We start from the raw sequence: 21,230 nt of genomic DNA on the forward strand, positions 1-21,230 counted from the left end.
TCACCATCATATGCTCTACTGACTGAACCAGCCAGGCACCCCAGAATTGTTTATTTCTTCAAATATCTATTGTCATTCTTTTTTTTTTTTAATTTTTAAATGTTTATTTATTTTTGAGAAACAGGGGAAGAGTGCCGGCAGGGGAGGCAGAGAGAGAGGGAGACAGAAGATCGGAAGCAGGCTCTGCGCTGACAGCAGTGAGCCCAATGTGGGGCTTGAACTCATGAACAATGAGATCATAACCTGAGCTGAAGTCAGATGCTTAATAGACTGAGCCACCCAGGCGCCCCTCTATTGTCATTCTCCTTAACTGTAAATTCCCCAGGGAGGAACAATCTGTCTTGTCAACTGCTTTATGCCCTGTGCCCGGCACGAAGGAAGTACTCAATCAACCATCATTGAAGTAAATGAATACAGGAAATGCCTCAAGTCAACATGCAGATTTGAGAGTACCTGACTGGGATGAGCCATGCTGTTGGACCAAAAGGGTTCATTTCAAACACTGTTGTTTTTTTTTTTTAGCAACAGAATGAAATCTTACCTGGAATATGTGAAATAGAAGCAAGCAGCTGCTGTGATGGGAGCAGGGCTGGAGCCTCAAGCACTGTCCTCTCCACAGGCCCTCAGCTGCCCTGCACCCCACCCCGGGGAGCTTGTGCTCTCCCTCTCTGGAAGGGTTTGAAAACCCCTGCAAGAGGTGGAGGAATGGAAGACGTCTGGAAAGGAAGTGGAGCTCACATCCTGCCTGAGAATCTGAATTCCATGTGACTGAAGATTTTACAAAAGGAGTGGGATAGCTAGAGTTGTATTTTAGAGATCATAATCCGGCAGCCTCTTTCATAAACAGTTGGAGGAGGTTGTGACGGGTCAGGGAAGCCAGTTGACACTGTGCGTGAATAGGAGTGGAGAAACAAGGGCCAACAGTTTTGTGGACTGATTTGTTTTTTAAATTAAATTCTTATTTGAAAACACACATACAGTTGGAAAAAAAAAACTAATGTACTCCTAATTTGACATTTAAAAATAATACAAAATATGGGGTGCCTGGATGTCCCAGTTGGTTAATGGTCTGACTCTTGATCTCAGCTCAGGTCTTGATCTCATAGCCTTGAGTTGAAGCCCTGAATTGGGCTCCCCACTGGGTGTGAGGCCTACTTAAAAATAAAATAAAATAGGGGCGCCTGGGTGGCGCAGTCGGTTAAGCATCCGACTTCAGCCAGGTCACGATCTCGCGGTCCGTGAGTTCGAGCCCCGCGTCGGGCTCTGGGCTGATGGCTCAGAGCCTGGAGCCTGTTTCCGATTCTGTGTCTCCCTCTCTCTCTGCCCCTCCCCCATTCATGCTCTGTCTCTCTCTGTCCCAAAAATAAATAAACGTTGGAAAAAAAAATTAAAAATAAAATAAAGTAAAATAGAATAGAATACAATAGAATAAAATATAAAATAAAAATAATATAAAGTAAAAAATAAATGAATAAAAGCATGCCTTCCTCAGCATCAGAGAAAAACATTGAGACATTTAGTGCCATGGCGTACTGAGGCCTCACACTAGCTCATAAGAGACAACTGCTAAATTGCCTAGAATTGTGCATTTCAGGTGTTAAACACAGCTTTGATTAAAAATTAAATCTAAAACCTCACAAATAAATTCTATTAAAGCAAAGGTGACAAATACTCAAAATTCATCACTTCCTCATTTCACTATTTTTCTATTATCTGTTGAGGTTATTTGTATCAATAGTACACACACACACACACACACACACACACACAGTGGAAATGCTATGTCTCTTCCTAAATTCCTGTGTTCCATCATGTCACATTTGAAATTGGGCATGGTGAGAGTAGTTACACAACAGAAACAGGTGAACACCATAAATCAGGGCTGGTTTTTTTTCTTTTCTCTCGGGGAGCTTTTGTTAAAAATTTACCAGCGTACTACTGGTTGGGTGCATAATCTTTCCAACTTTTTCCTTTACTTATGTCTGTGTCTCTGTCTCTCCAACTATGAAGTAGATATCTGGAGAAGGGGTTGTCAGTCACCTGGTGTTCAAATCATCCTCCTATTTCTGCATGGTCCCCTACTGTAGACAATATTGGTAGGCTGAGGCTCTACCCTCATTATGGCATCTGGAGAAGGTTATTCATCCTCTCTCACACTTCTTCACAGCTCAGGGATAAGCGCTTGGCCTAAGCCAACCAATTGGAATGCTCCCAACTGGACTTTGAATCTTGAACAAGTGAAAACAAGACCCAGGGAGAGTTCATGATATAATCATTGCACCTGCAGCCCATGGGGAGCAGGTGGCTGTGCCAACAGGGAAATCCTCATCAGCAGGTTCCGGTGGTGTCATTGGTGTAGCTCAGTACCACCTCAGCCACATGTTCCTACTTCCTGGCCTCTCTTGGTTCCCACCCTTTTCAAGGGAAAGGACAAGATGAGCCCAAAACATTTTGTAGTGTTAGGAAGTAAAAAAGTGCTCAAAGAACGATGGAGACATGTCAAAAGGACCCAGAAATCATCTTAAAGAAATGCCCACTGACCAAACCTGGGACATGTTTCAGCATCAAAATGAATAATGATACATACTAATGGATTACAACCCACTGACTGAAACAGAAAATGATATAAATAATTCATATGTAAAGGAATGTAAGAAAAGAAAGCACCCCTTCACAGTAGCATGCCCACTAATAATACATGTAGATGCAATAATGGAAGTAGAAAGATTACGTTGGCAATTATTAAATATTGTTGATTCACAGAGTATTTGTCAATGGATACTAAGCCTGGTAGATGGAGGTTTGATGGGGAACAGGATTATCAGAGTAGTTTCAAAGTATATCCCCAGAAAATAACTCATTAATTACAAAAGTGAACAATGGAGACTTTACAGTGGAGAACACTGACAGACACCACTGTGACCAGGTGATCAAGGTTAACGTCATCAATAGTGAGACAGGCTGATACCATGTGCCTCCTGATGTGATACACTGAGAAGAACACAGCACAGTCTTCTTTGTGTAGTATTCCGGCCAACAATTATGAATCTAGACATGAGGAAACACCAGATGCATCCAGGTTGAGGGGTATCCTAAGGAACCAAAGGCCTGTTCCCCCCTTTTTTAAAGATTTCATTTTGGGGGTGCCTGAGTGACTCAGTTGGTGAAGCATCTGACTCTTGGTTTTGGCTCAGGTCATGATCTCATGGTTTGTGGGTTCGAGCCCTGTGTTAGTCTCCATACTGACAATGCCAGAGCCTTCTTGGGATTCTCTCTTTCCTTCCCCTACCTCTCTCTCTGCCCTTCCCCCACTTGCACATGCGTGCTCTCTCTTTCTCAAAAATAAATACACTTGTGGCACCTGGTGGCTCAGTTGGTTAAGCAACTAACTCTTGATTTTAGCTCAGGTCATGATCTTGTGGTTCATGAATTTGAGCCCCACGGTGGTCTCCATGCTAACGGCACAGAGCATGCTTGGGATTTTCTCTCTCTGCCCCTCTCCTACTCTCTCTTTCTTAAAATAAATAAATAAGCATTTTTAAAAATTTTGTTTTTAAGTAATCTCTACACTCAATGTGGGGCTCAAATTTACAACCCTGAGGTCAAGAGTTGCATGCTCTACCAAATGAGCCTGAGCCAGTCAAGAGCCCCCAAAGGTCTGTACTCTTTATCTATTTTTTATTTATTTAATGTTTATTTATTTTTGAGAGAGACAGAGTGCAAGCTGGGGAGGGGCAGAGAGAGGGAGACACAGAATCTGAAATAGGCTCCAGGCTCTGAGCTGTCAGCACAGAGCCCCACATGGGGCTTGAACCCACGAACCATGAGATCATGACCTGAGCTGAAGTTGGAAGCTTACCTGACTGAGCCACCCAAGTGCCCCAGGTCTGTACTCTTTAAAATTGTCAAGGTCATGAAATATATGGAAAGAGTGCAGAAATGTTCCAGATTAAAGTAAATCAAAGAGATACAATAAGAAAATGTAATGCATGATTCCGGATTTGGATTCTGGGCTAGAAAGGAAAAGAAGACATTGGGCAGCTGGTCAAACTTGAATGCCCTCTGTGGATTGGATGGTCACGTTCTATCAATGTTAATTTCCTGATTGGGAGGGTTGCACAAAGGTTATAGAACAGAGTACTTGTTTGGTGATATATTTAAGGGGGAAATGGCATCAGGTCTGCAACTTTGTCTGAGATCAGAAAAGAAGTAATGATAATGAGGGGGAGGGGTAATGACAAATGTTAACAATTGCAGAATCTGATTTTAGGAAGTAAGAGAGTCCTTTGTACTCTTCCTGCAACTTTTCTGTATGTTTGCGATTATTACAAAATAAATTATATTTTTAAAATAAGGCCAAGAACTCTTTCAGAAGAATAAAGTTCTTCCTTTTACCCTACAAACATGCTTAAATCTCTTCTGAACAAAGCAAAACCAAACCAAAACAAAATAACGAAGCTAGCAGCTACTTGCTGTTGCCACTTGCTCCCTGCTGGGCATCAGGATGTTGAGGAAATACCACTGAGCCTGGTGTCAGGAAGCTTCTGTTGGAGGCTGGCTCAACACTCCCTAACTATGTGACTTTGACTAAATCATTTAACCTCTCTGAGCCTCAGTTTCTTCATGAGGTAACAATAGTAGCTCTTACAGAGCTGCCATGGAGATCAAGGGAGAGAAGGGATATGAAAGCAGGTTATAAATTATACTGTGTTTGACAAATACTAACTGTAGGTGGTCCCTCACTTTAACCCCTGGTGATACAGGACTATTGCCTTCACACCTGCTAGAATGCATCTCCTTCTAGGAGCTCAGCCTGCCCTCTGCAGGACTACACATAACTGATCACAGCCTTCATCTGTTGAAGTATGACTTTCTTGCCCTCTTTTGGCCTCTTCTTCTCAACTCTGCCTGCCTATCCAGGACAGATGATCACTCAGATCTGTTCCTGGTCTTTTCCTCTTCATCTGCTTGTTCATTCTGGAATGTCTCATCTATTCCCATGCTTTTGGGGGCACCTCTGTTTCTATGCTGATGACACCCATACTCACACCTTTTGCACTGGCTTCTCCTGTCGGTATTCCATCTCCATCTGGGCATTCACTCAGGCATTTCAAATTCACCTTGGGCAACAATAACTGATTCTCATACTTTCTTCTCTTCCTATGTTCACTTTCTTATTTAAAACACTACGCTCCCTCTAAATACTTGGGCCAGAAATGCAGAAGTCAAGTATTGTTGTTGTCATTTGCTTATTGAACATCTATTTTCCACGTACAAAGTACTTTGCATTCTTGATTCACTTTTTTTCCTTGAAAGAGCCCTCTAAAGTAAATCCTACTTCATTCCATCTTACAAAGCTGAAATCTAGGGTTCAGAAAGCTTAAATAACTTTTTAGTTCAAGATTATACAGCTAATAAATAGTGGAACAGTTTTTTTTATAATAGGATAGTCTGACTCCAAAGTCCATTCTGTTAATCTTAATCATTATACAACATTGACTTCGTGAATTCTCATATATAATTTCATTGATTCCTTTTAATTTTGTCACTGAAATGTCTCTTGAATCAGTTCTTTCTTTGTTCCCTGATGCTATCTAGTTCAGACACACATCTTGTACACACTTAAACATTTGTATATAGGCGGTACATTTTTCTATTTATAAATATGATATATACTGGCTGTAAGAAAATTCATCACAGATCTAGGTAGTAGAAGTTCCCCAACCCCAACTTCTAAAGATAACCACAATTAAGGTGTAGTATGCATTCCTCATTTTTTTCTATGTATATAGAAGCATATTACAGTTTTTAAATGCAATCACATCATATGAAACTCACCTTTCTTATTTCATATATCAGCACATACAGATCTACTTTGTTGTTCTTTTTAAAAACTATTTTTTATTTAAAAAAATTAATGTTTACTTATTTTTGAGAGGGGGGAGGAAGGGGCAGAGAGAGGGAGACAGAGGATCTGAAGCAGACTCTGCACTGACAGCAGAGAGCCTGATATGGGGCTCAAAGTCATGAACCATACAATCATGACCTTAGTTAGCTGAAGTCTGTCGCTTAACCGACTGAGCCAGCCAGGCACCCCATGTTCTTCTTTTTTTATTAGGTAAAATAGACACATATTTTATACAAAGTTAAAAAGGCACAAAAGTGTATATTTTGAAAAATAAGTCTCCCTTCACCGTTGTTCCTCTTAGTCACCTATCAGAATTGATGTCACTAGCTTCTTGGGAGCATTCGGAGGCCTCATTCCTCTGAATAGCAGCATAGCTGTCCATTGTATGGATGTGCCAAGTCCATACACCAAATTACTTTGGTGTTTCGTTAGAGGGACACTTAGATCGTCTCCAGTGCTATTACCCATTAGGATCTAAATTCCATGTCAATGTTATCAGTTACTTATCACTCTTAACTTTTGTTGGCAATAAAGTGTTCCAGATTGTATAGGTGCACCATAATTCATTCATCATTTCTCTACTGATGAGAATGTAGGCTTAAATACAGTTTGCTCTGCTCCTAGGGTACCTGTCCTATTAAATACTTCTGCCATTTACCGGCAGTATAGTTTCTTACGTACTCCTCCAGTGTGCTGTGAGCTCCTCAAAAGCAGAGGAAATTGTTCATGTTCATCTTTGTATCCTCATAGCCTAAGCACCGAATTTGGTCCAGAGTACACGCTTCCCACGTTTAGGTACAATAATAATTGAATCGCCCGCCCTGAGTCCTGGAACCGAGTGTGAGGAGACGAAGCGAAGGCAAAGCCGTGCCCTTTTAAGCTGTCCCAGCCTCAGAGGTCCGGAACTTTCGTTAGACGTTTCATTGTTTCTCAGGGAGGATTTTAGCCTCCGAGCGTGCCCCGCACAAGCATGGTTGTTACGCACCGGAAGTAGCTTGTTATTTTGCGGGAGTCAGTTCTTCCGCGGGGCGGAAAAGGCAATTAAGCATGTGTTTCTATCTTTTCCAGTCCCCTTTCCTTGCAGGACCCTATGAGCAAGCTGTGGCGGCGCGGGAGCACCTCTGGGGCTATGGAAGCCCCTGAACCGGGTAGGCGCGGGTCGGTAAAGCAAGTTAGGCGTTCTCAGAAAAGGAGTCCCTTTTTTTGCTCTTCCGAGCCTCCGGGGTACTTAGCCACAGGTGGGAAGGAGAAAGGCGGAGGTGTTGTTATGGTAACAGCGTGTACCGCGGGAAGAGTGGGCCCCTTCGGGGGTATTGGGTTCTTCAAGGCTTTCCCTGCCCGGCTGTTGTGGTCCACTGTTGACAAGCTTTCCTTACGCAGGGGAAGCACTGGAATTGAGTCTGGCGGGTGCCCACGGCCATGGAGTGCACAAGAAAAAGCACAAGAAGCACAAGAAAAAACACAAGAAGAAACACCATCAGGAAGAGGAGGCTGGGCCGACGCAGCCGTCACCTGCCAAGCCCCAGCTTAAACTCAAAATCAAGCTGGGTGGGCAGGTCCTGGGCACCAAGAGGTGAGGCCAAGAAAGCCAAGGTTTTACTTGAGGAACTTTAGGAGCAAGCAGAGGTAGAAGAAGCTCTCTGGGCTTTCCAATAGAAGAGAATGGACACTGATTTCAGGGCTGAGGTTAAGGTAGCGAGAACCCAAGAGGGTGCAGGGGAGGACTGGAAAAGGCTACCAAGCAGGAGGAGACAACTGCTCAGCTTACACAGTGGTTGCTTTTCTGCAGTGTTCCTACTTTCACTGTGATACCTGAAGGTCCTCGATCACCCTCTCCCCTTATGGTTGTGGACAATGAAGAGGAACCTATGGAAGGAGTCCCCCTTGAGCAGTACCGTGCCTGGCTGGGTGAGAAGGATCTGGAGGTGGGGAAACTGGGTTTCTCATTATACCTGATTAAAGGAGGAGGGTTGGTTCTGAGGATGGTGAGAATTTTGAGTGTCCCAGTATTAACTTGGCTAAATTAGGGTTCCCCATCTGAACAATTTTACTTTTAGCTTTCCAACTTTGCTTTCCAGATGAAGACAGTAATCTATCCCCCTCCCCACTTCGGGACCTGTCGGGGGGCTTAGGGGGTCAAGAGGAAGAGGAGGAACAGAGGTGGCTGGATGCCCTGGAAAAGGGAGAGCTGGATGACAATGGAGATCTCAAGAAGGAGATCAACGAAAGGCTGCTCACTGCTCGACAGGTAAGTCGGTTCATTCTTTATTCACTTGCTAAACATATATTGAGAATTTGTCATGTCCCAAGAATGTTACTAGGCAGTGGGGATATCGATGGTGAAAAAAAGACAGAAAAGGTTTCTGTTCTCATGGAGTGGTATTCGTGTGTGTGTGTGTGTGTTGGGGGGAGAGGGGTAAGTAAATAAATAATTTTGAAGAGCACGGTTTATAACAAAGATAGGGTGATGAAATAGAAAGTGGTGGAGAAGAAATGTTAGATAGTGTAGTCAGGGAAGACCTCTCTGAAGAAAGTACATTTCCAATACCAGGGGAGCTTTTCAGGCAGAGACCAGCAGGTGCAAAGACCCTGAGAGTGGAACATGCCTAGTACTGGTCAAGGAGAAAAATAAGTGTGACTAAGCCATAAGTATTGTTTGCAGGAAAGTGATACATTTGATTTATATTTTGGTAGATTACTTTGGCTTCTTCGTGGAGGTAAGGAGTAGAAGCAACATCTGCCAGGAAGCTGTAGGAATCAGGTGAAAGATGGGGTGGTGGCTTGAACCAAGGCGAAATTGTGGAGAAGGAGGAAATCAGATGGATTCTGGATCTATTTTGGAAATAGACACCTGTTAGGAGTCAGGGAAGGGGTAGCAAAGGAGTCAAGGGTAACCCTGAGTTTTGGGCTTGAGCAGTTATCCAATTGATGCTCTCCACTGAGATGAAAAGATTTAAAACAGCAACAAAACAAAACAAAACCACCCTGGAGAGGTGGTAAACAAAGTTTGGGGGCAGGCAGGAAATATTACTAATGCTTTTCTTGAGAGTCAAGGGTCGAAAGACGAAAGTCTGGGGATCTGGGAGGAGGCAGTACTAAAAGGCACCTGGAGAGGTGCTCATTCCACTTCTCTCAAGTCCAGCACTCCTCAAAGACCCTGCTTTCCCTGCCTTCGTTTGTTCAGAACTCCTCTCTCTGACACCCCTCGGTCTGTCTCTCCAGCGAGCTCTGCTCCAGAAGGCGCGGAGTCAGCCTTCTCCGATGCTGCCACTGCCCGTGGCTGGGGGCTGCCCTGCCCCGGCACTCACCGAGGAGATGCTGCTGAAGCGCGAGGAGAGGGCGAGGAAGAGACGGCTGCAGGCGGCTCGGCGGGCGGAGGAGCACAAGAACCAGACTATTGAGCGCCTCACTAAGACTGCGGCGCCCAGCGGACGGGGAGGCCGAGGGGCAGCGAGGGGCGAGCGGCGGGGCGGGCGGGCCGTGGCCCCAGCCCCCATGGTGCGCTACAGCAGCGGGGCACAGGGTTCCACCCTTTCCTTCCCACCCGGCGTTCCCGCCCCCGCGCCAGTGTCTCAGCGGCCATCCCCATCTGGCCCTCCTCCTCGATGCTCCGTCCCGGGCTGCCCTCACCCGCGCCGCTACGCCTGCTCCCGCACGGGCCAGGCGCTCTGCAGCCTTCAGTGCTACCGTATCAACCTGCAGATGCGGCTTGGAGGGCCCGAGGGCCCCGGATCTCCCCTTTTGGCTACTTAAGGTCCTTACTTAACCCGGACTCTGCGCCCTCTCCCCTGCCCCCATTTTCATTATTTTCCCCACCCTATTAAATTTCATCCGGTGCCTCAACTTGTACAGAATTGGGGGAATGGGGTATGGGCAGGTCAATTCCTCGCACACACGATGCCCTCACGGGAGCTTGCATCAAGCCCCGGGAAACGACCACTAGGCCTAAAGAAGACTGACCGATCTGCCCCCCAAACTTGGGCGGACTTTTGGGACCCCCCCTCCCCCGCCTCTTCATCGGAGTTACCTGGCTTGGTTGGGCCTTCGGCGTCATCCCGAAAATAGCGCTCAAGCCAATCAGCAGAAACTTTGCTTTTCTGGGCGGCCGTTCATTGGTTGATAACGCAGAGCCCGTTCTGTTGTCCATATTGGCTATTGTCGCTGTCAGTCAGGGCCGTGGGTCGAACCTTACCCCACTCTTTGTCTGTGTAAGCTCTTGTTGTCTGGGAGAGTGGCAGAGGCACTGCTGTAGATTGGTCACTGGGAGAAACCTCTGGTCCGTTGCTATTGGCCCGCCCGCCGGCGGGCGTTGCTGATTGGTAGGACCGAGCAATCTGGGTCCTAGTTGGCAGCGCTCTCCCCGGATGGAAGCTCCGGCCGCGGAGTGATGGTGGCGGCAGAGAAGATGGGCCGGGCAGGGACCATGGCAGAGGTGGCAGGGGCGGGGCGCCTGGCAATAGAGGAGGCTGTGGTCTACAGGGGGCTGTAGGTGGAGGCATGGCTCAGGCCAGCAGCGGGAACGGCAGCGAGGAAGCCTGGGGGGCACTTCGGGTGCCGCAACAGCAGGTATCCCAACTGTTCCAAAAGCCTATCACGACAGCCATTTATTTCTCTTTTCCCTTTCCTTGTCCCTTCCTTTTGCGGGGTTGGGGAGGAACTCAGGTAGCCAAAGGTACTGTGAAGTTCCTAAACATGTCCCTTCTACTCTGTCTAAACTTTGTAACGTAGATGCAGTTGACTTTGCCTGCAGCTTCTTAGACCCCATCCCATGGCTGCAGTGGAAGCTTGCAGTGGCTCTCCAGTGACCAGAGGCATAGTGAGGCCCAGGGAAGCTCCCTCTGTCTTGCAACAGTTATTTGTGATGTTTTTCTGTGTGCGTGTTGTCACAACAGAGTCGGGCAGCGTCTTCTCTTGAGGGAGCAATTTGGAGAAGAGCTGGAACCCAGACTCATGCCCTGGATGCCATCGTTTATCATCCACAGCAGTCCCATCTGGTTGGGAGCATTGCTCTGGGTCTCATATGGCCCTTCCTATACCCTAGGAAGCCTGAGACCCAAGGGTGGAAAGACCCAGCTTGGGGGTGGGGAGGCAGGCCCCGGGAGGATAATGAAAGCATCTTAACATTGGAAATTACCTTAAACCCCTTACCTATTGTCTGAGACTTTGAGATGGCTCAGACTGCCCTCTGGCTTCTGCCCAGACACTCTGTTAACAGAAAACACCCTGGGGAGCCAGCCTGAGTGTGAGAGGTCTCCTATATGCAGAACTGAAATCTGCCTCTTTGTATGTCCACACTGTGCATTTAGTTCTCTAGATAGATACTTGCTATTCCAAATGCCTTCACGGGCCTTCACGTTGACAGCCCTTCTGACATTTGAACACTCCTCTCTCCATCACTCTTCCCCTCCGCATAGGTCTCTGAGCTCAGCTTGGTTCACAGGGTGGGACTGTGTCCGTGCATGCAGCGGGGTGGGGGTGGACAGTGCCTGGGGCTGGAATCTCCCTTGGTTCTAAGTGCCTCCTTGCTCCCAGCTTCGAGAGCTGTGCCCAGGAGTGAACAACCAGCCCTACCTCTGTGAGAGTGGTCACTGCTGCGGGGAGACAGGCTGCTGCACCTACTACTATGAGCTCTGGTGTGAGTCTCCAAGGGGGCTATTCTCGGGTCCTTCTGCCCACCTGCCCTTGGGCCTCAAAATTCCAGTCTTCATGGACCTTTCTCTGCATGGGAGGTATCTAAGACCCTCCCTCACCCCTTGCAGGGTTCTGGCTGCTCTGGACTGTCCTCATCCTCTTTAGCTGCTGTTGCGCCTTCCGTCATCGACGAGCTAAACTCCGGCTGCAGCAACAGCAGCGGCAGCGTGAGATCAACTTGTTGGCCTACCATGGGGCATGCCATGGGGCTGGCCCTGTCCCTTCCGGTTCACTGCTTGACCTTCGTGAGTGGCTTGAGGCTCTGGGCTCACTACCAGCGGCCCCTCCCAACCCAGAACCCTGAATCATCCCCACATTCCCTTTTCAGACATTTCAAAGCACACTTTACCTAATAGCAAAGATACTACTACTACCCCACTGCTGGTTGCCCCACCGACCATACCATTCTTTCCTGCAGGCCTTCTCAGCGCCTTCAAACCCCCTGCCTACGAGGATGTGGTTCACCGCCCTGGCACACCACCACCTCCTTACACTGCAGCCTCAGGCTGCCCCTTGACTGCTTCCAGTGAACGTACCTGCTGCTCCTCTGCTTCTAGCTGCCCTACCCACTGCGAGGGAACAAATGTGGAAGGTGTTTCCTCCCACCAGAGTGCCCCCCCTCATCAAGAGGATGAGCCTGGGGCAGGGGTGAGCCCCGCCCCCACGCCCCCATCCTGCCGTTATCGCCGCCTGACTGGTGACTCAGGTATTGAGCTCTGCCCTTGTCCTGACTCCAGTGAGGGCGAGCCAATCAAGGAAGCTAGGGCTAGTGCCACTCCACCAGATTTGGAGGACCCTTGTGTGCTGCCCCTTGATCCTGTGCCCCAGGTCTCTCCTGTGGGGCTAGCTTCCAGTGAAGGGGACATCCCATAATCAGTTTTGGGAGGGTGGGTGGATTACTTGCCCACCAGAAACAGCCCTGGCCCCAACTCCTCTGAGTTCTCCTTGGCCTTTCCCTGCCTCCTCGAATCTGCCTGAAAGGGGTGGAATCCTGAGGAGAGTGGCTGTGTTTGGGGGACTGTGCTAGCTCTACCCCCTAAAACATACACAGAAGCCTTTGATCTCATTAAAGAGATGTGAACCAGCTGCTTGTGAATTTGGGTGGACTGGTGCTGAACTTCTGCATCGCACTTGACCTGACTGGATTTGAGGGGACAGGTAATAGCCACGTTTCCCAACCTCCTCTGAAGAAAAGCAGGCAGCTCTAAGGTCTGGACTGAGCTAAGACTTCTTGGTGAGGCAAAATTGGCAAAAGCAATGGAGTTTGGCATGGTTTTCCAATTTATTTAGAAAAATAGACTCTGAATTCACATTCACCCCGGGGCTATGTGGGATGACAGTAAGGAGACACCTGAGATGAGCTGAGGAAAGTTTGAAGCGCTAGTATCTGAGAGCTGGGGGCAGAAGCTAGGGACCTGGTCCCTTTAGTCCAGAGTAGGGGCCTGGCTCCCCTCTCACCCTTCCCCTTCAGTAGTCTTCAGCCATGGCCAGTAGGACAAGGCTGGTCCAGCCTTGGAAAGGGCGGCAGCCCATACCCCTCCCATCCCGGTCACTATACTGCTCCCAAAGGAAACCTGTGGCCTGGTACTGCCGCCACACATTGCCTACCACATTGGCACGGAGCTCACTGTGGAGCTTGGCAGCCCGGGCCCGGTGGGGACCCTCCAGATGACCATAGTGGTAGAGAGCCCCTAAGGCTAGGTAGTTAACATTGAGCCACACAGCACCCCGCCAGTAGGGAGGATCATGCTCTGAATTGCGCTGGCCATAAAAGGGGCTGGAGGCTGCGAGGGAGCGCAAACCAAAGGGGCTCCAGAGATGGCGGCTGTCAGCTAGAACATCCAGCAGGGGCCCAAGGCGGGATGAGTTGGGGTCCAGCAGCCGCAGCAGCATGGGAAAGAGACTGATGTAGCCCAAGGCATCCACATACTGTAAGCGAGGGTGGGGCCGGCCCACTACCCGCACCAGCCCCTGGGGGGGCCGAGGCTTCAGCTGCACTGCTTTTGTGTGGTTCCCAAAGTCTGCAAAGACTCCTAGCTCTGGGGCCCAGTGCAGCTCATCCAGGCTCTCCTCTGCCTCCAGTGAGGCAGCCAGTGGGCCCAGCTCTGCAGCCGCCTCAGCCTCTCCCAGCTGTTCTGCCAGCCGCACCAGCACACGGGCACCCAGTGCCACCCAGCACCGCAGGTCAAGGTGCCGCTCACTGGCTGAGGGGTGTGAAGCTCGGGGATAGTCATCCAGCCCTGAAGGCAGTGTCTTAGGGTTCAACAGGGTTGGCAAAGCAGGGTCCCGGCCCCGCCAGCGGTAAGATAGTGGCACTGGCCCTGCCTGGCTCTTGTAGATCCAGGAGAACCAGGCATGCAGACGGGGGAAGGCCCTGCGGAGGAAGGCAAAGTCAGCAGGGTCACCACCCTCTAGCATGTGGGCTACAGGCAAAAGCAGGGTTGGGGGGTTGGCATGGGCTGCCCGTTGCACCAGGAATTCTGGGGGCACCCGGGCTCGGGCCTCATCTCCTAGTACCTGCTCTCGTCCAATCCAGCCATCAGCATTGAGCAGCCCCAACCAGTGGCCTAGGGCTTCCCGGGTAAGGCGGGGATCCCACCGCTGTACCACGAGCTGGTGAAAGCCCTCATCCCAGAGGAAGCCTCGTGGGAAGAATGATCGGGAGGGCACTGCTGTGAAAAGAGGGACAGGTGGAAAGAGAGCTGGGTCCACCTTCTGCTCAGACCCCTCAACCCCCATGTCTGCCAACACCAGACCCTGTCCATAGAAGTAGCCAATTCCACCAAGGAGGCCACTGAGGGCAGCCTGACCCAAAACCTGCTCCTCAGAGCTCAGCCCCTTCTTCTTCAGCTGAAAGGTCTTCTCAAAGCGTTCTCTAAAGGCTTCAGCATGGCTCTCCAGGGCCTGGGTGAGCAGGCTGCCTGCCAACTGTGCCAGGGCTTGTCTTTCTCCTGCCCGGGCACTGCCCGATTCAAACACCAACTCCACAGAAAAGGGGACTTTCAGTGTCACCTGTTGTATCAAGAATTGCCCTTGTCCCTGTCCTTGCCCACTTGGGCCTCTGTCCTCCCACTTCAGAGATCCTGGCAAGCCGAGGTAGCGTTCAGGGGAAGCCCCTGGGGGCCGATGCTGAAACCAGCTTCTTAGGCGACTCTTCACCATCTCTGTGAGCAAGGGAAGTCCTGGGTTGGAGGACCAGAAGACATTGTAGCTTGAAGGGAAGAAGATAAATTGGAAATATTACTCAGGAGAAAATGGTGGGGATTATAAAGAGAAATAAGAGGTGATCAGGAGAGTCAAGATGGGAGGGTCTTGGCAATGCAGGGGACTTGGAGCCTGGTGAGAAGGGAACTAACTGGTGGAAAGAAGGTAGCGTGGGGGAGATAGATATCAGGCTAAGTCAGCATCCATACCATCCCTACCATCACCCCACACTCTCTTCCCCGTTACCTGCTATACTTGGGGGCAGTATCCCCTGGATGGGTTGGTGGCATAAGTGTAAAGCGGAAGTCACCAAGTTCACTGGAGTGTCCACTGATGAACTTCAACTGCCCTTTGGCCCCAACCTCTGGTACTAGGACTTCCTTGCCATCTGTCACCACATAGAAGAACAGGGACACCAAAGGCAGGGCAGAGGTATCCGAGGCCTGTGTGACCAAGGAGGACAGAAAAACATAGCATTAGATTAGTAGTCTCTCCTGAAAATCCAGCCTTACTCAAAGGGACGCCATGCAGGAGCAACATGGTAAACATATATCTGCAGCGTTGAGGGTCAATGAGCGTAAGTACCTAGTGAGATGAGGTATGGAGATTTGCACAGGGTTCTCTGGGAAACAGTGTTTTTGTGTTGCGTACTATGCCAAGAACTCTACACATCATTTTCTTTTATTCCTACAATCCTATGAGTAAAGTGTTATTTGTATCTCCATTTTGCAGACACAGAAACCACAGATTATGGATAGTAAATAGAGATAGTCTATACAGGCAAGTGTTTAAGGCAGGCAGCCAGATTCAGAGCCCCTGCTGTTAACCTTCACAACATACTGAGTTTACTGGCAGCAAAGAAAGGGTGGAGGGAGTCTGGGCTGGGGGAAGGGTGTCCTGAGGCCCTGACCTGAGGCTCTACAGTCACTCTCCAGCTCCAGTCCCCTCCGTGCTGACCCCCAGGCCTCTTGACGAACTCAGTCGTGAGTCTTAGGGCCCCATCCTGGATGTGTTGCCGCCCGAAGGAGAGACCGTCGTGGAACTCCCAGCCATAGGGACCCACGCCGTCCCCCTGCTCACACGTGTGCCTGAGCTTAGGGGTCCCTGCGGTGGCGCCTTGCTGCGCCCACATCAGTCCTGGGGGTAGAATGGCCACGTAAGTCAAAGAGAGAGCAGGGGACCTGTCCCTCTGGGTCTCCGAGAACTTCACGATCATTCATCCTCATAACTCTTCTGAACCATCCCTCCCCACTGTTGTTCTGGCGTAAAGCTGGGGCGCCCAGATGAAGAGTCCGCCTGCCTGCCCTCCCGCCCCGAGGCCCAGTTACCGGTGAGGAGCGGCTTCGGACTGCGAGTCTTCATGCCGAAGTAGACGTGAGGGCGGTAGGTGCCCCAGAAGAGGTCCGGGGCCACGGCGGGGCTGGAAGAGTCGGGAGGCAGTGCCGAGGGTGCAGAGTGCAGTGTGACCGCCCGCCGCACACGGTGCCACGCCAGCAGCCAGAATCCTGACAGGCCCAGGGCGAGAGACAGGACCACAACGCCCAGAGCCGCTCTCCCGACAGCGCCACGGGCCGCGCCGCCCCGTCGTGCGGGGCCGCCCCGAACCACCCTTTCAGCTATCCGCGCTCCTTCTGCCGGGGTTCCACGGCGCCGCCGCTCGCCCCGAGCCATCCTGGCACGGACGTCGGCGTCGCAGTGCTCGGAGAGGCGGCAATGGAGCCCAGGTCCTGCCTTGCTTCCCCAGCTTCCGCGCTGCGCCCGGAGACCACAGACCTGTCACCCGCGCCTGCCGGTCCGCGCCTCTCGCTCCGTTTCCGTCTCCCGCCGGAAGTCCCGCCCCGCCACGTCAGATTAAGTCTCAAAGTCCGGAACCGCCGTCACCCGCGTGGTTTAGTGCTAGCTGTACCCTGGGTTAACGTTTCTTTGGCGTCCTTGCGGATTTCACAGGCTAGTAGATACAAGTAATCTCACGTTGGCTTTTTTTGTTTTGTTTTTCAAATGACTATATATTAACAACCTGAGACGCCATCCCGAGTGGTTGACATTTAACCGCCCCCTAACCCGCCCCAGGCAGGTGGCTGAAAACTGTGGCCTAGAAAATTCAAGTAACTTGGCCCCGGCCACAGAGCCAGGAAGTGGCTAGCATAGAGCGGAAGTGGCTAGCGTAGAGCCGAAGTGTATCTAAAACAGACTGGATCGTTTTGCCCACGTTCATGCCTTCTTTCCAACTTAAGTGGAGTGTGCTGGAGTGGACCCAAAAGGAAGCGTGAAATCTTTTTTTTTTTTTTTTTTAATGTTTGTTTACTTTTGAGAGAGAGAGAGAGAGCATGAGAGACAAAGGGGCAGAGAGAGAGGGAGACACAGAATCAGAAGCAGGTGCCAGGCTCTGAGCTGTCAGCACAGAGCTGGATGTGGGGCTTGAACTCCAGAACTGGGAGATCATGACCAGAGCGGGAGTGGGACACTTATCCAACTGAGGCATCCAGGGGCCCTGTTCCAGCAGTCTTCAAGCGACCTGTAACTTTAGACAAATCAGATATCTACTCAGTCCAGGATTCCTTATCTAGATGAACCCTAATAGGACCAGAATGGTAGTGCATGCACTTCAAGAATGCATTTCCCCCACTTTTCTACAAACCAGGAAGTGAAGCAGCTTAGAAGGATAGCTTATATTCAGGTCAGGAAAGGCTGTAGGAAGGAGGCAACATTTGCACCTTAGCATAAAAGGTGTTTTCATAGGGGCACCTGGGTAGCTCAGTCAGTTAAGCTCCTGACATCTGCTCAGGTCATGATCTCAGGGTTCCTGGGTTTGAGCCCTGCATCATGCTCTGTGCTGACAGCTCAGAGCTTGGAGCCTGCTTCCGATTCTATGTCTCTGTCTCTCTTTCAAACACTAAAAAAACTTTTTAAAAGGCATTTTCATAAAGTACAAGTCCCTATCATCCTTTAAAACACCCTACTCGACATCATTATGCTACTCTAGCTACTATCACACCTCCCATCCAAACTCATTATATAAAGCTAGTACTTTATGCTACATATATCCGCTTTCAATTTTGCTATAATATGGTATCTGGCCCTACCCTCCACTGGTAGACTTTTTGCTCTTTCAACAATCACCTTCTGACCAAACCTAATGGTCACTCATGTCTTTCTCTTCCTTGCTACCATTGCATCTAATTCACATGTCTACTGTAGCACTTATTACATACCTGGGTTTCATTATTCATCTTTGTATCCCAGTACTAATCACAGTTACAGTACTAATTGTACACGGTAGATGGTAAATATTTGTAAACTCGACAACTGTTAATTGCACACTATGTATCAGGCACTATGCAAAGTGCTGGGGACACAGAAAAAACAGCCCCAACCTCAAGTTCACAGTGCCAGCATTCAATCTATGTTTACAACAATGTCTGAACCATGCCCATTTTTACAGATGAGGAGAGAGGTAAAGTCTGGCCAGACAGAAGAGCCAGCTAGCCACTGAGCTGGGGAACTCAAATCTAGGCTGTCAGTATCCTTTTGGCTATAAGAGGCATAAGGCCTCTTAGATAACACATATGCTCCGGGTAATGTTTTAGGCACTTACAATAGCAACTCATTTAATCCTCTCAACAGTCCTAGAAGATAGGTACTACTATCCTAATTTTACTAATGAGGAAACAGGCACTGAGAGACTAAGTAATTTTTCCACAGTCACAGAACTACTTAGGGGCAAAGCTAAGATTTCAACCTTAGGAATTCTGGCTCTTTACTACACCATACTGCCTCCTGGTAGGTTTTTGGTTTAGTTTTTGGTAGTTTCTTTTTTAAAGGGGAGGGGAAAAAAACAGCCCTTGAAGATAGCACCCTTTCAAGCAGAGAAGCAGTGTAGTAATGCTATAGCAAAGTCATGGAAAATGTATTTGGCAAAGTACACAGCAGCCAGTGTCTAGAGATCCTTGATTGTCTAAGAATTCTGAAGTTCTCTAAACCAGTAGCCATCAACCATCTTTTCCTACAACCCGTGATAAGAAACAATTCTATTCTGCAACCAAGTACCTGCAGATATGCACACATAAACATACTTCATGTTTTATATATATATTCATGATTATGCTGAAAACTTAAATTTCTTAAAAGAGTACTTTCCATTCTCCATGCCATGCACTCTGATACTTTTTATTCTATTTTACTTTGTTTTTGAAAGGCCGATTTAACCCTCTAAATCGATTTCATGATCCATACTAATGAGTTGGTAACCTAGTATGAAAAACGCATTGGGCACAGTGTGAAACAAGTAGTGAGACATAAAAACAGTGATGTGCTTTGAAAGATAAAAGTAAGCAGCAGCAAAAACGGTCAGAAAAAAAGGAGATTGGGTGGGAGAATACAATGATACAGGAAAGTGAATGGGAACGGAGAAAACATTTCAGAAGCTTTTGTTTAAAAAAGAATATTTTGAATTTACTAACTGGATATGCAGGGAAAGAGAGAGGGCAGAAGCAGAGATAATGCTGCGGTTTCCAGCCCAGGTGGCTGAGAAGATGAAGCAGATGAAGTAATGGAGAAGTCAGGGGGAGAGGCAAGTATATGTATATGTAAGATTATCAATTCTATTTTGGACACAGAGTTTGGTGGGGCTTGGAGGAAATCGGTAGTAGATAACCTGACCATAGCACAGTCGTTGAGATTAGAGCCAAACAGAAATGTAGGATTTAACCCCAGAGTTCAAGTTATGACAGGATGAAATGCTCAGACATACAGAAGAAAATGAAGGATGAGAGTACAATTTTATGGTTAAAAGAAAAAAAAACCCATGAGGAAGAGAACTTCCACAAGGGAGTGAATTAAAAGTGGCAGATGCTACTGAGATGGAACTATGAGGACCGAGAAAAACAGCACTGGATTTGGCTAATAAGAGCAAGAGGTACCTTGAGTGAGTGGTGGGAAAAGCCATATTCAAAAGGGTTAAGCAGGGAGTGATGGTAAGAAAACGAAATAAATTCAAGTTTGTGCAGATCCCTCTCCAATCATGTCTCATTTCAGAAACGTTGGTTGGATCAGTAGTCACAGGGCTCGCTCTTTTTTTCTTTTTGGCGCTCCATGGCCCTCCAGATGGTGATTCGAGTGACGAAGTCTCTCAAACTCTTAGGTAAGTGTCCTAACAATCCCAAGCTAAAATCTGCTTGTTGATCTCTTCTGCACTGTCAGCGCCCGGTACCAGCGCCTGGCTTGTCCCCGCTTCCCGCCGCAGCCCTAGTCTGGATGTGGGAGGCGAAGGCTGTGAGCATTTCCTGGGCGGTGAGGTGGGTACCGCGCATAATCAGGCGATGCCCGTCTCCTGGGGAAGAAACAAACGAGTCAGGCACGGCGAGGGCGGCGAGCCCCGGACTGAGGACGCGCAGGCTGCCTGGCGCCCCTTCCGCCCGCCTCCCCACCCCAGCCCACCGAACAGCACGTCCACGCAGGGCTCGGAGCCGTCGTGCCTCACGTCCACAATCACCGAGCAGTTGAGATTGGTGGAACGGACCTTCTCGCTGCTGACCGCCTGGAGGAAGGTCCTGCGGTGGGAAAACAGCTTGAGGGTCCGGCCGAGAGGGCTAGACGCCCTAGACCCCCAGCGGGAGGAAGGCGCGCCCCTTCCCGTCCCCACTTCCTAGTACCTCGTCGACTCCACATTCTTCTCGAAGGGGCAGAATTGAACCCGAACCTGCTTCACAGACCGGAGCCCGAGCCGAGCCAAGGACGCCGCCATGGTGACCTCCGCACCGGAAGGCCTCGTGCGGGCGGAAGTGTCCGTTACCGCCGCTCTCCCCTCCCTGCCCCCGGCTTCTTCAGGGTGCGGGTCTCTGATTCTCCAGTAGCTAGCGTTCCGGGTGCTTGGGGCCCTGGACTCCCCACCCCGAGAGGAGGAAGGCCAGCGGGGAGGTGGTTTCGATACAGGGTATGGAGGGCCCCAAAGTAAGCGGTCAGTAAATACCTATCATTAATAGTCCTCTTGTACCACGGCGAAAACAATAAATAATGCAAAAGCCTTGCACTTGGCTGCGATAACTAGTCCGTCTTTTGCGGTCTTTCCCTTTCCGTATGTTGCTGTACCAGATCTAGGTTAACACCATGTCAAGCGCTGGTCCCTTCGGTGAGGACACTGCCATGGCAGGGATTATACAGCTACCAGGGAGGTAAAGCCTCCTCAAGTAACTGAAGATCAAACACATTGAACTCTGAGTAAACAAAGTTTAAACGTGAAGGACCTTTAGCCTAATATTCAGTGACTTAAAATAGAAGGGGCCCTGGGTGGGTCAGCGCGTCTGACTTTGGCTCAGGTCATGATCTCACAGTTCGTGAGTTCGAGCCCCACGTCAGGCCCCGTGCTGACAGCTCGGAGCCTGGAGCCTGCTTCTGATTCTGTGTCTCCCTCTCTTTCTGCCCCACCCCT

The 21,230-nt window shown here is 49.3% G+C and overlaps 4 protein-coding genes and 1 long non-coding RNA gene across 5 annotated transcripts; 3 read left to right on the plus strand and 2 right to left on the minus strand.

Annotated features, from left to right (window-relative positions):
* Positions 1-6,897: 6,897 nt before the first annotated feature.
* Positions 6,898-9,751, plus strand: INO80B (INO80 complex subunit B). Its single transcript, XM_015087056.3, has 5 exons — positions 6,898-7,056; positions 7,289-7,481; positions 7,698-7,816; positions 7,987-8,156; positions 9,131-9,751. The coding sequence occupies exons 1-5, from the start codon at positions 6,999-7,001 to the stop codon at positions 9,659-9,661; spliced, it is 1,071 nt and encodes a 356-aa protein (XP_014942542.2). The 5' UTR covers positions 6,898-6,998; the 3' UTR covers positions 9,662-9,751.
* Positions 9,752-9,903: 152 nt separating this feature from the next.
* On the plus strand, positions 9,904-12,683 carry WBP1 (WW domain binding protein 1). The gene is made up of 4 exons (XM_015087057.3): positions 9,904-10,474; positions 11,441-11,543; positions 11,668-11,844; positions 12,018-12,683. The coding sequence occupies exons 1-4, from the start codon at positions 10,406-10,408 to the stop codon at positions 12,470-12,472; spliced, it is 804 nt and encodes a 267-aa protein (XP_014942543.3). The 5' UTR covers positions 9,904-10,405; the 3' UTR covers positions 12,473-12,683.
* Positions 12,684-12,857: 174 nt separating this feature from the next.
* MOGS (mannosyl-oligosaccharide glucosidase) lies at positions 12,858-19,858 on the minus strand. Its single transcript, XM_015087055.3, has 5 exons — positions 19,723-19,858; positions 16,132-16,751; positions 15,714-15,940; positions 15,050-15,246; positions 12,858-14,810 (listed from the first exon to the last, which is right to left on the minus strand). The coding sequence occupies exons 2-5, from the start codon at positions 16,472-16,474 to the stop codon at positions 13,067-13,069; spliced, it is 2,511 nt and encodes an 836-aa protein (XP_014942541.2). The 5' UTR covers positions 16,475-16,751; positions 19,723-19,858; the 3' UTR covers positions 12,858-13,066.
* LOC128311233 (uncharacterized) lies at positions 17,683-20,845 on the plus strand. The gene is made up of 3 exons (XR_008289412.1): positions 17,683-18,319; positions 19,838-19,943; positions 20,482-20,845. It is a non-coding gene; the product is annotated as an uncharacterized LOC128311233 (long non-coding RNA).
* MRPL53 (mitochondrial ribosomal protein L53) lies at positions 18,695-20,580 on the minus strand. Its single transcript, XM_015087062.3, has 3 exons — positions 20,455-20,580; positions 20,240-20,352; positions 18,695-20,132 (listed from the first exon to the last, which is right to left on the minus strand). Exons 1-3 carry the CDS (start codon positions 20,544-20,546, stop codon positions 19,999-20,001), a joined length of 339 nt encoding a protein of 112 aa, XP_014942548.1. The 5' UTR covers positions 20,547-20,580; the 3' UTR covers positions 18,695-19,998.
* Positions 20,846-21,230: the final 385 nt, after the last annotated feature.

This window comes from Acinonyx jubatus, chromosome A3, assembly GCF_027475565.1.
Source record: "Acinonyx jubatus isolate Ajub_Pintada_27869175 chromosome A3, VMU_Ajub_asm_v1.0, whole genome shotgun sequence".
NCBI classification, from domain to species: domain Eukaryota; kingdom Metazoa; phylum Chordata; class Mammalia; order Carnivora; family Felidae; genus Acinonyx; species Acinonyx jubatus.

Coding starts and splice junctions, on each gene's coding strand:
- INO80B (XM_015087056.3), top strand. CDS start 6,999: ATGAGCAAGCTGTGGCGGCGCGGGAGCACCTCTGGGGCTATGGAAGCC. Junction 7,482..7,697: donor CAGGTCCTGGGCACCAAGAG/GTGAGGCCAAGA, acceptor GCTTTTCTGCAG/TGTTCCTACTTTCACTGTGA. Junction 7,817..7,986: donor GCAGTACCGTGCCTGGCTGG/GTGAGAAGGATC, acceptor TTTGCTTTCCAG/ATGAAGACAGTAATCTATCC.
- WBP1 (XM_015087057.3), top strand. CDS start 10,406: ATGGCTCAGGCCAGCAGCGGGAACGGCAGCGAGGAAGCCTGGGGGGCA. Junction 11,544..11,667: donor CTACTACTATGAGCTCTGGT/GTGAGTCTCCAA, acceptor CACCCCTTGCAG/GGTTCTGGCTGCTCTGGACT. Junction 11,845..12,017: donor CGGTTCACTGCTTGACCTTC/GTGAGTGGCTTG, acceptor TCTTTCCTGCAG/GCCTTCTCAGCGCCTTCAAA.
- MOGS (XM_015087055.3), bottom strand. CDS start 16,474: ATGGCTCGGGGCGAGCGGCGGCGCCGTGGAACCCCGGCAGAAGGAGCG. Junction 15,941..16,131: donor TCCGAAGCCGCTCCTCACCG/GTAACTGGGCCT, acceptor TTCTACCCCCAG/GACTGATGTGGGCGCAGCAA. Junction 14,811..15,049: donor ACTGCCCCCAAGTATAGCAG/GTAACGGGGAAG, acceptor CTTCCCTTCAAG/CTACAATGTCTTCTGGTCCT.
- MRPL53 (XM_015087062.3), bottom strand. CDS start 20,546: ATGGCGGCGTCCTTGGCTCGGCTCGGGCTCCGGTCTGTGAAGCAGGTT. Junction 20,353..20,454: donor AAGAATGTGGAGTCGACGAG/GTACTAGGAAGT, acceptor TTCCCACCGCAG/GACCTTCCTCCAGGCGGTCA. Junction 20,133..20,239: donor CTGCGTGGACGTGCTGTTCG/GTGGGCTGGGGT, acceptor TTTCTTCCCCAG/GAGACGGGCATCGCCTGATT.